Source organism: Ranitomeya imitator, chromosome 2 (genome assembly GCF_032444005.1).
Source record: "Ranitomeya imitator isolate aRanImi1 chromosome 2, aRanImi1.pri, whole genome shotgun sequence".
Taxonomy (NCBI): domain Eukaryota; kingdom Metazoa; phylum Chordata; class Amphibia; order Anura; family Dendrobatidae; genus Ranitomeya; species Ranitomeya imitator.
Window position 1 is genome coordinate 188160138 of NC_091283.1, and position 12402 is coordinate 188172539.

The 12402-nt window shown below is 44.2% G+C and overlaps 1 protein-coding gene across 1 annotated transcript in view; it reads right to left on the reverse strand.

Annotated features, from left to right (window-relative positions):
- Window positions 1–12402, reverse strand: part of LOC138662563 (non-structural maintenance of chromosomes element 3 homolog) — a 58713-nt gene that overhangs the window by 32681 nt on the left and 13630 nt on the right. Inside the window, exons 2-3 of the mRNA XM_069748351.1 lie at window positions 5078–5154; window positions 4294–4401 (exon numbers count right to left, since the gene is read on the reverse strand). Of these exons, the coding sequence (XP_069604452.1) occupies window positions 4294–4401; window positions 5078–5131 (162 nt within the window). The 5' untranslated portion in view covers window positions 5132–5154. The remainder of the gene's footprint in view (window positions 1–4293; window positions 4402–5077; window positions 5155–12402) is intronic.

Consider the following 12402-nt stretch of genomic DNA (forward strand, 5'->3'; position numbering starts at 1 on the left):
GTATCCTCAAGGAAGGAGTCATTGTGTCTGCCATCTCCCCTGATTTGCGGAGAGTGTTGCAGAAATTTCAGGCTAATAAACCTGATCGTTGTCCGGCCGAGAAACTGTTCGTCCCTGATAGGTGGACTAGTAAAGTTCTCTCTGAACTTCATTGTTCGGTGCTGGCCGGTCATCCAGGAATCTTTGGTACCAGGGAGTTGGTTGCTAGATCCTTCTGGTGGCCATCTCTGTCGCGGGATGTGCGTGCTTTTGTGCAGTCCTGTGGAATTTGTGCTAGGGCTAAGCCCTGCTGTTCACGTGCCAGTGGGTTGCTTTTGCCCTTGCCGGTCCCGAAGAGGCCTTGGACACATATTTCGATGGATTTCATTTCTGACCTTCCCGTTTCTCAAAAGATGTCTGTCATTTGGGTGGTCTGTGATCGCTTTTCTAAAATGGTCCATCTGGTGCCCTTGGTTAAATTGCCTTCCTCCTCTGATTTGGTGCCTTTGTTCTTCCAGCATGTGGTTCGTTTACATGGCATTCCTGAGAATATTGTTTCTGACAGAGGTTCCCAGTTTGTCTCGAGGTTCTGGCGAGCCTTTTGTGGTAGGATGGGCATTGACCTATCTTTTTCCTCGGCCTTCCATCCTCAGACTAATGGCCAGACCGAACGAACCAATCAGACCTTGGAAACATATCTGAGATGTTTTGTTTCCGCTGACCAGGATGATTGGGTGTCATTTTTGCCGTTGGCTGAGTTCGCCCTTAATAATCGGGCCAGCTCGGCTACCTTGGTCTCTCCATTTTTCTGCAATTCTGGGTTCCATCCTCGTTTCTCTTCAGGACAGGTTGAGTCTTCGGACTGTCCTGGTGTGGATTATGTGGTGGACAGGTTGCAGCAGATCTGGACTCAGGTAGTGGACAATTTGACCTTGTCCCAGGAGAAGGCTCAGCTTTTCGCTAATCGCAGACGCCGTGTGGGACCCCGACTTCGTGTTGGGGATCTGGTTTGGTTATCTTCTCGTCATATACCTATGAAGGTTTCCTCTCCTAAATTTAAACCTCGTTTTATTGGTCCGTATAGGATTTCTGAGATTCTCAATCCGGTGTCTTTTCGTCTGACCCTCCCAGACTCCTTTTCCATACATAATGTATTCCATAGGTCGTTGTTGAGGAGATACGTGGCACCTATGGTTCCATCTGTGGAGCCTCCTGCCCCTGTTTTGGTGGAGGGGGAATTGGAGTATATTGTGGAGAAGATTTTGGATTCTCGTGTCTCTAGACGGAAACTCCAGTATCTGGTCAAATGGAAGGGTTATGCTCAGGAAGATAATTCCTGGGTTTTTGCCTCTGATGTCCATGCCCCAGATCTTGTTCGTGCCTTTCATGTGGCTCATCCTGGTCGGCCTGGGGGTTCTGGTGAGGGTTCGGTGACCCCTCCTCAAGGGGGGGGTACTGTTGTGAATTCTGTGGCTGAGTTCACTTCTGTGGTCACAAGTGGTATTGCAGTCTCTGGGCTTCCTCCCTCAGGTGTTTTGGTGAGCTCGTTGGCTGCCTTGCTATTTAGCTCCACCTGAGTCTGTCTTCCTTGCTCCTTGTCAATGTTCCAGTGTTGGATCTGAGCTACTGCATCTTTCCTTGGGCCTGCTGCTCTGCTAGATAAGTGCTTCTAGTTTGTTTTCTGTTTTTTCTGTCCAGCTTGTTATTATCTTTTGCTGGAAGCTCTGAGAAGCAAAGGGGTGCACCGCCGTGCTGTTAGTTCGGCACGGTGGGTCTTTTTTGCCCCTTTGCGTGGTTTTCGTTTTAGGGTTTTTTGTAGACTGCATAGTTCTCTTTGCTATCCTCGCTCTGTCTAGAATATCGGGCCTCACTTTGCTGAATCTATTTCATTCCTACGTTTGTCTTTTCATCTTGCTAACAGTCATTATATGTGGGGGCTGCCTATTCCTTTGGGGTATTTCTCTGAGGTAAGTCAGGCTTGTATTTCTATCTTCAGGCTAGTCAGCTCCTCAGGCAGTGCCGAGTTGCATAGGTAGTTAGGCGCAATCCACTGCTGCTTCCAGTTGTGTGAGGACAGTTCAGGTACTGCAGTCTACAGAGATTCCACGTCTCAGAGCTCGTCCTATTGTTTTGGGTTTTTGCCAGATCTCTGTATGTGCGCTGATTACTGCACGCTGTGTTGCCTGATTGCCAGCCATAACAAGCGACCACCAATCGGAGGGGTGCGGAAAAGGCAACGCAAATGCACGCCTATGTGTCGGTGTCTGAGTCGTCAACGAGGTCGTTGGTAAGGTGTCAAACACAGCGATGTGTGCTACCCAGCAGGACCTCAACGATCAACGATCAAAAAAAGGTCCAGGCCATTCCGACACGATCTCACAGCAGGGGCCTGGTCGCTGCTACGTGTCAAACATAGCGAGATCGCTACTGAGGTCGCTGTTGCGTCACAAAACTTGTGACTCAGCAGCGATCTCGCTAGCGACCTCGCTTTGTGTGACGGGGGCGATAGAGAGATAGAATACTGTATATATGTTTTCATGAATATTTGAGCCCATGGATCCATTGTATGTCCGTTTTGCAAGCCTGTGAGAAAATATCGCAGTAAGGTTGCCATACGGATTACATACGGAGGATGACATGCGCAAAATACGCTGACACACCCTGCCTACGGATGACATACGGATCACTATTTTGGGAATATTTCTGCGTATTACGGCCGTAAAATACGGACCGTATTTTCATATGCCTAGTGTGACGCCTGCCTTAAGGTGCGCAATACCACATTCAAGAATATTATTATCCCTTCAAGTGCTTCACAGGAATTAATGGAATGTGGGGAAAAAAAAAGATATATATATGGACTTTTTTCACAAAATGTTAAACGCAATTTGTTTTCACTAGGGTTGAGCGACCTTGACTTTTTTTTTTTTTTTCTTCTCTCTCTCTCTCTCTCTCTTGAAAAGCTGGTGTTACACAGTGCAAATCGCTACAGCGCACAAGCGACAACATGACGATAGGCGTCCACGCCCCTAAGACCTCTGTCATCACTCTGCCCACGCTCCTTCATTGGCTGAAAAAAATGTCGCCGAGCGCGTCATACGAAACGCGACTTTGGCGCGAAAGTCGCGTACCGCATGGCCGACCCCACACAGGGATCGGGTCGGGTTTCATGAAACCCGACTTTGCCAAAAGTCGGCGACTTTTGAAAATGAACGATCCGTTTCGCTCAACCCTAGTTTTCACAAGGGTAACAGGAGAAAATGGTCCACAAAATTTGTTTAGCAATTTTTTCTAAGCATGCTGATACCATATATGTCCCCAGAACCTGCGTGTCTCGCAGCTGTTCAACAGTCACAACAACACATGCAGCGGCGGGGACTCGAACACATTATCCGAGAACTTCGAAAACCATGTTAGCACCCAAGCATGCTCAGATAACACCTTATCCCATCATATTCGCTCATCACAAACACAGGAGCATTGCTATGCTTCAGAACCTGTCAGTGCTATAGACACAAGTTAGTTCATGTTCTGCACATAATCTAACTAACTTTGCTAGAGCCTGGTGACATGGATGTTGTAATGATTATATCAGGACACCATGGCACCATAAAAAACTCACCAAAATCTAATTGTGGTAATGTAGCCCATAACAGTGTCAAGCACCAAACGCAGACGTCTGATAATTAAAATATAACATGTGGTCTGGCAGCAAAAAACGTACGAGCAATACTAACCTATATTATACCTTGTTAGTCCTACAGAGAGGATGTCACTTTCATCATACATGTGACCGCTGCAGACAATCACTGCCTTCAGCGGTCCAATGATAGATGTGATAAGCTGTGTTCCTGAGCCAGAAGTAGATTGAACAGGCGAGAATTACTTACTATAACCATTTCTCCCCTGTGTCACTTTTTTTTTTTTTTAATTAAATGACAACGCCTTTGCTTTTCTACAATCTAAATTATGTGCACCTTTAGTGATCTGACTATACACACAGACTAGACCAATGTAGGACAACCACCATATCAGACTCTATTGATTACTGAAAATGTATCATGTTTAACGAAGCAAGAAGGATAAGGCTTGTAAACTTGCCTGACCCCTTAAGAAATGCAGCTTAACAAGGATGTCTGGCAGCGTCTTATTGCTCCTCTCTACAATCAGGACTTATGCAAACTGCTGAACAATGCACAGTGCAGAAGTCATATACCTGATAGCACATATTGACCACAAGTTACCTGTAGTATTTAGTGTGCACGAATTCTTGCAGTAAAGGAATAACCCATATCTATGATAAACCCACTGTACCTTCAGATTGATTTGCTCAGGAGAGTGCTTCGCCAGGTTCCTCTGCACCTGAGATGGTGTCTGCGTCTGAGTAAATGAAACATCTTCTTCCATTTCTACATCTCCACCCTACACAAACAGAAAGGATAAGTGGCATCACCGGGCTATTCATGATGAATGAGCCATAATAACAGAAAGCAGATTACATATAGACAATGTAGTGGAATATGTGCTGCAACCTACACCGAGGAGGACGGGGTCTCCATGTCTCTTCGGGGTAGCCGCAGTGGATTGCTTTGCGGTGTGGTATAAACAGCCAAGGAGGGTTTCACCAAAGGCCGCTCTGAGCACACCAAACGGGTATTTCTATACACGACAGTGGTAACAGCTACATGCCACGTACAAAAAAAAAAAAAAAAAAAAAAAAGCTGTCCACTTACATCAGAGAAAAGTTCAACTATGATTAAAATAATGAGGAAGAATAGGATTAAATTCAACATGTCCAAAGGCATGCGTGAAGAATCAGCTTGTGCACATGCCTGTAATGGGCTGTTTTATAGGACCGTATTGCAACCATATTTTTCCAGCCATATTAGTTACGCAATTTCAGGCCCAACCACGGGTCTCATCACCCTCACCTACAGCAACAAAAGCATACAAGAAGCTGTGTACTCAGGGAATGAGGCACCCGGTTGGGCCGGGAATTGTGATGCAGTAAAGACCAAAGCTTTTGTCAGGAATGCAGAATGTGTCTGAAATTGAGTTCACACATGACGTGTTATATTTGATAAGTTCTGCATCCTACCTGAAGGTGTGACGTGTCCTGAAGCCGAGACCGACCTCTCCTACGTTGCGTCATTGCCGCTGGACTTAAGAAATTCACTTGGAAGTAATAAGAGATATTTTGTCAGATAAAAAAATAAAAACATTGTTAAGAAAACTTGTGACAATATCCACGTTTCCAGGATAGCTGGGTGATGTGGCCATTCATGGCATCATTTAGACACCAGACCCAGCGCCAAGTATTCACAAGCAAAGAACCGGGGCGTCTGTAAGCCAAACCTCCGACCCCACAGCCTGGTCACTACTGAGTATATGCATATAGTGCAGCACAGATTCATCTCAACTAAAAGCCGAGGTCATAACTTTCCTAAATTATTCTGAAAACATTTGCAACACATCCTGCACTGTACCCAATTTATTATATATTTTAGGAGTCTGAGCCGGTCCATTTTATACTGATTACACCAAAGATTACACAAAGCCATGAAAGCCGCTTCAGGAAAACGCTGGCGAAACTTTTTCGAGCAGATTTCACTGGAGTCTTTTACTCTACTCTATAGGACTCAGAAGATGCCGAAGAATGGGCATGTCTTTTCTTTTAAAGGGAACCTGCCACACGAAAAACACCTGTAGATATAAGGTTAATCTTTAGAGTAATGGAGATCTGAACCTGTCCAGCCCCCGCTGCCGGGAGATTAACTTCAGTCCTCCCAGCAGCAGTCAGCGTTCAGTCACCTCTGTGTAGACTGGTGGCTATAACCGCGACCCTGCACTGACTGACAGCAGCTCCGCATTAGGGCCGACTGTCAGTCCCTGCAAGGGGCCCAATTCCAGCTGCTGCTTTACTTGCCAACCGCTGCCGAGAAGTTCAGAATGCTATTAACCCCATATCTGTAGGTTAATAGCGTTTGTGCATATATACATGACAGGTTCCCTTTAAGGCTACATTCACATTTGCGCTGATCCCGGCTGCGTCGGGCGCAGCAGCGGCGACGCATGCGCCCCTATATTTAACATGGGGGCGCATGGACATGCGTTGCATTTGCGTTTTGCGACGCACGCGTCAGGGAACGCAGCATGATGCAGTTTTTCCTGCGCCCAAAACCATGCAAAAAGCGACGCATGCGTCGCAAAACGCAGCGTTTGTACATGCGTTCATATTTGCGTTGTGTCGCAGCGCCGCACAACGCAAATGTGAACGTAGTTTAACTGCTTCAAACTTTCCAAACCCTGAAGATATTAAGGCTATGTGCACACTTTCAGGATTTCTTGGAGAAATCTCCTGAGAAAGACCTGAAATTTTCTGCAAGAAATCTGCATGCCTTTTTGGTGCTTTTTTTTTTTTTTTTTTTGCAGATTTTTTCAGGACATTTCCCAATGCATTATGTAGTGGGAAAGTTACAAAAAAAAATCCGCAAAATTAACCCCTTCATGACCGGGTGATTTTTCGCTTTTCCGTGTCCGTTTTTCGTTCCCCTCCTTCCCAGAGCCATAACTTTTTTATTTTTCCGTCAATTTGGCCATGTGAGGGCTTATTTTTTGCGGGACGAGTTGTACTTTTGAACGACATCATTGGTTTTAGCATGTCGTGTACTAGAAAACGGGAAAAAAATTCCAAGTGCGGTGAAATTGCAAAAAAAGTGCAATCCCACATTGGTTTTTTGTTTGGCTTTTTTGCTAGGTTCACTAAATGCTAAAAATGACCTGCCATTATGATTCTCCAGGTCATTACGAGTTCATAAACACCAAACATGACTAGGTTATTTTTTATCTAAGTGGTGAAAAAAAATTCCAAACTTTGCTAAAAAAAAAAAAAATTGCGCCATTTTCCGATACTCGTAGCGTCTCCATTTTTCATCATCTGGGGTCGGTTGAGGGCTTATTTTTTGCGTGCCGAGATGACGTTTTTAATGATAGCATTTCGGAGCAGATACGTTCTTTTGATCGCCCGTTATTGCATTTTAATGCAATGTCGCGGCGACCAAAAAAACGTAATTCTGGCTTTTCGAGTTTTTTTCCCGCTACGCTATTTAGCGATCAGGTTAATACTTTTTTTTATTTGATAGATCGGGCAATTCTGAGCGCGGCGATACCAAATATGCGTAGATTTGATATTTTTTTTATTGATTTATTTTGATTGGGGCGAATGGGGGGTGATTTAAACTTTTATGTTTTTTTTATTTTTTTCACATTTTTTTAAACTTTTTTTTTTAACTTTTGCCATGCTTCAATAGCCTCCATGAGAGCCTAGAAGCAGGCACAACCCGATCGGCTCTGCTACATAGCAGCGATCTGCTGATCGCTGCTATGTAGCAGAATTGCACGTGTGCTGTGAGCGCCGACCACAGGGTGGCGCTCACAGCGACGGGCAATCAGTAACCATAGAGGTCTCAAGGACCTCTATGGTTACAATATACAAGCATCGCCGACCCCCGATCATGTGACGGGGGTCGGCGATGACGTCATTTCCGGCCGCCCGGCCGGAAGCGGTAGTTAAATGCCGCTGTCTGCGTTTAACAGCGGCATTTAACTAGTTAATAGGTGCGGGCAGATCTCAATTCTGCCCGCGCCTATTACGGGCACATGTCAGCTGTTCAAAACAGCTGACATGTCCCGGCTTTGGTGCAGGCTCACCGCGGAGCCCTGCATCAAAGCAGAGGAGCCGGCATCGGACGGTATAGTACGTCCGATGCCGGTAAGGGGTTAATGAGCATGCTTGCGGTTTTTTTCGCGGAAAAAAACGCATCATGTGCACAAAAATTGCGGAATGCATTCTAAATGATGGGATGCATAATAGTTAGTAAGGCCGAAAAAAGACATTTGTCCATCCAGTTCAGCCTATATTCCATCATAATAAATCCCCAGATCTACGTCCTTCTACAGAACCTAATTGTATGATACAATATTGTTCTGCTCCAGGAAGACATCCAGGCCTCTCTTGAACCCCTCGACTGAGTTCGCCATCACCACCTCCTCAGGCAAGCAATTCCAGATTCTCACTGCCCTAACAGTAAAGAATCCTCTTCTATGTTGGTGGAAAAACCTTCTCTCCTCCAGACGCAAAGAATGCCACCTTGTGCCCGTCACCTTCCTTGGTATAAACAGATCCTCAGCCAGATATTTGTATTGTCCCCTTATATACTTATACATGGTTATTAGGTCGCCCCTCAGTCGTCTTTTTTCTAGACTAAATAATCCTAATTTCGCTAATCTATCTGGGTATTGTAGTTCTCCCATCCCCTTTATTAATTTTGTTGCCCTCCTTTGTACTCTCTCTAGTTCCATTATATCCTTCATGAGCACCGGTGCCCAAAACTGGACACAGTACTCCATGTGCGGTCTAACTAGGGATTTGTACAGAGGCAGTATAATGCTCTCATCATGTGTATCCAGACCTCTTAATGCACCCCATGATCCTGTTTGCCTTGGCAGCTGCTGCCTGGCACTGGCTGCTCTAGGTAAGTTTATCATTAACTAGGATCCCCAAGTCCTTCTCCCTGTCAGATTTACCCAGTGGTTTCCCGTTCAGTGTGTAATGGTGATATTGATTCCTTCTTCCCATGTGTATAACCTTACATTTATCATTGTTAAACCTCATCTGCCACCTTTCAGCCCAAGTTTCCAACTTATCCAGATCCATCTGGATAATGGATAATGTATGCTGTTTTTGCGTTTTTATAGCGAAAAAACAAAAAAAAACACGAAAAATCAGCAACGTGTGCACATAGCCTTGAAGAGGTGGTACAAGCCAGAAGACGTGCACAGCGGGGTCATTTTCACATTTCTGTGCACCCTGTTCATTTTATGGATTTTTTCAGGCGGAATAACCATAAAAAAGTCACTGTGTGCACATAGCCTTATAGCTTCCATAGGGGTCGTCACCAAACTTTCTAATCAAATCTAACCAGCACCACTGTGTCTCGGACATAAATTAGTACACAGATTTCTAGGAAATAATTGTGCAATGTGAATGGGCTGAGACCCCAAAGACACTCATTTACCGTGAAGTTTAATAGTTTGGGCGAGAAAAAAAAATCCTCATTCAACTTTTGAGAGTTGTGTAATGTATAATCTAATATTAAAGATTTGACGGAAAATTACAAAAAAAAGCAGAAATTCAGCTCCTATCCAGGGGATCAGTAGCAGCAGGAACTAGTACATATTGGGGACGGACTTAACTGCATATTGGGATGATGGGATGATGGGCTGCAATACTAGACTCCACCACTAGATGGCAGCACATTTTACAAATGCAGCCCAGGAAATGACTTCTTGTAATATAGCAAGAAGGGAATATGGGTATATCTATTGTTCTGTATGGGGATTATGGGTGAAATATCACAAATACACATGCCCAGGAACATACTTCATCTACTTCTGATAGGAATATGAGTATAATTATTGTTCTGTATGGGGATTATGGGTGAAATATCACAAATACACCTGCTCAGGAACATACTTCATCTACTTCTGATAGGAATATGAGTATAATTATTGATCTGTATGGGGATTATGGGTGAAATATCACAAATACACATGCCCAGGAACATATTTTATCATTATTTTAAGAACATATATATTTATCCCAAATAGTCATGCCCAGTACCACATTTGATGAATTTCCCATAATAATATGAATAGAATTATTCACCTCCATGGTAATTCAATGTGAAATATTATATTTACAGAGGCCAAATAATTTTGCAGCTTTGTTTGAAAAAATATCTTTAAAAACTTGTGGGCACCTAAGCTCCATAATAAATGAATACCTATATGTACATTTATATTACAGCGTCAAATAGGCTAAGTAATTTCCTTTTACAGCTTGGTAATTCTGCATTCAATAGCGCTTTAATAAGTCAGTATAGGCTGTTTATTGTCTCTATATGACGGCTTTTCATTAATATAGCGATAACAGTTTGAACTATTAATTTGAAAATATATGCATTGATTTCCTGGACATATGCAGTGTTTATACGCTCAAAGATGCTGAAACAGGCCTGGAAAGACGGGTTTAACAAAGTTTTAGCTTTTTTTTTTTTTCTTCAAGATTGTGAAAACTGTCTGAAGCATTGACTTGAAAATAGCTTTTGTGACTTTATTGATATATTTTGTGGTTGGACGTCAAGGTTGATGAAATAAGCAAATAAAGGCTGATTTAAGAGACTTTTAACTGCTTATCTTCAGTACTGAAAAAAAGGCTTAAAGCTGACCTGTCATCACATTCAATGCCACCAAGCCGCAGCTATGGTGGCATAGCTGACAGGTCCAGCAGTGTGGACAGCCCTCTATCCGCCTCCCTGGTGCCTCCGCACTAAAATATTACACTTTATTCCTCTCGACGGGCACCACTGGAAGCATGAAGTGTATGTATCGGTCCGATGGAGTGTGAACAAATCTGCGCTATCTACAATGCACTGCGTCATCAGTTGCTGGGCAGGAATTTTTTTACTGCCCAGCGACTGATGACGCGGCACAGCGCAGGGCTCAAGCACTGATTGGTTCACACTCCAAAACACCAACAGGACCACTTCTTGATTCCCGTTACGCGCGCCAAGGTGGCAATAAAGTTTAGTATTTCAATGAGGAGGCACCCAGGGAGGTGGACAAAGGTCTCTCCACACAGCTGGACCTGTCAACTATGCCACCATAGCTGCGGCTTGGTGGCATTGAATGTGATGACAGGTCCTCTTTAAAGCGTCGAGTTGAAAATAGCCTGTGTTTTCCTTGTGAAATTTAATACTTAGCTGCTCAATCGTGCATAGCGTGTGCTGTCAACCAACAAACACCTTACCCCACTAATTTCACATAAAATGTAATGCGATATGATCATCAGATGTGGATGATTATATTATTGATTATTATCAATATTCATTTATATGGGGATTATGATTTGGATAACATGGCTACAAATCCCAACTCCCATATTTATCCTTTACCTGATAAAAATATCCAGTAGAGTCTCTTTTATCCAAGCTAAACGGGAGCAGAGGGTGCTTGGATTTGTGAAAAACTGGGATAACTCAAACAACTGAATAAAATGCCCCCCTTTGTATCCTGCTGTCCCGCTTTGGGTCTTCCTGTCCCTCTTGTATCCTTCTGTCCCTCCGAGTATCCTCCTTTTGTGTCATCCTACCCCTCTTTTATGTTCTACTGTCCGCTTTTGTCCATTTTTTGTGTCTAAAAGGGGAGCCCTGGGCAGCCGCCTGGATGCCTGGATAAAGCAGTAAATTGGCTGGCAAAGTGCTGTACAGTCATGGCCAAAAGTATTGAGAATGAGACAAATAGTAATTTTTCCAAAGTTTACTGCTTCATTTTTGTAATGGCAATTTGCATATACTCCTGAATGTCAAAGAGTGATCAGCTTAACAGCAATTACTGTACTTGCAAAGTCAATATTTGCCCAGAAAATGAACTTTAACCCCCAAAACACATTTCAACATCATTGCAGTCCTGCCTTAAAAGGAGCAGCTAACATCGTTTTAGTGCTTGATCCATTAACACAGGTGTGGGTGTTGATGAGGACAGGGCTGGCGATCAATCAGTCATGATTAAGAATGACATCACTGGACACTAGGGTTGAGCGAAACGGGTCGTTCATTTTCAAAAGTCGCCGACTTTTGGCAAAGTCGGGTTTCATGAAACCCGATCCGACCCCTGTGCGGGGTCGGCCATGCGGTACGCGACTTTCGCGCCAAACTCGCGTTTCAATGACGCAAAATGCGCCATTTCTCAGCCAATGAAGGTAAACGCAGAGTGTGGGCAGCGTGATGACATAGGTCCTGGTCCCCACCATCTTAGAGAAGGGCATTGCAGTGATTGGCTTGCTGTCTGCGGCGTCACAGGGGCTATAAAGGGGCGTTCCCGCCGACCGCCATGTTACTGCTGCTGATCTGAGCTTAGGGAGAGGTTGCTGCCGCTTCGTCAAGCAGGGATAGCGTTAGGCAGGGTCCATTAACCACCAAACCGCTTGTGCTGTAGCGATTTCCACTGCCCAACACCACCTTCGGTGTGCAGGGACAGTGGAAGCTACATTTTTTTTTTTTTCCCCTCAGCGCTGTAGCTCATTGGGCTGCCCTAGAAGGCTCCCTGATAGCTGCATTGCTGTGTGTACGCCGCTGTGCAAAGCAACTGCTTTTTTCAAAGCACAAATCCTCTTGTTCCTTCCTTTCTGCACAGCTATCTTTTTTGTTTGTCCACACTTTTTATTTAATTTGTGCATCAGTCCACTCCTTATTGCTGCCTGCCATACCTGGCTGAGATTACTGCAGGGAGATAGTAATTGAAGGACACTCCCTGTTTTTGTTTTTTGTTTTTGTGGGAGATTAAGATTGACATTTCTGCTAG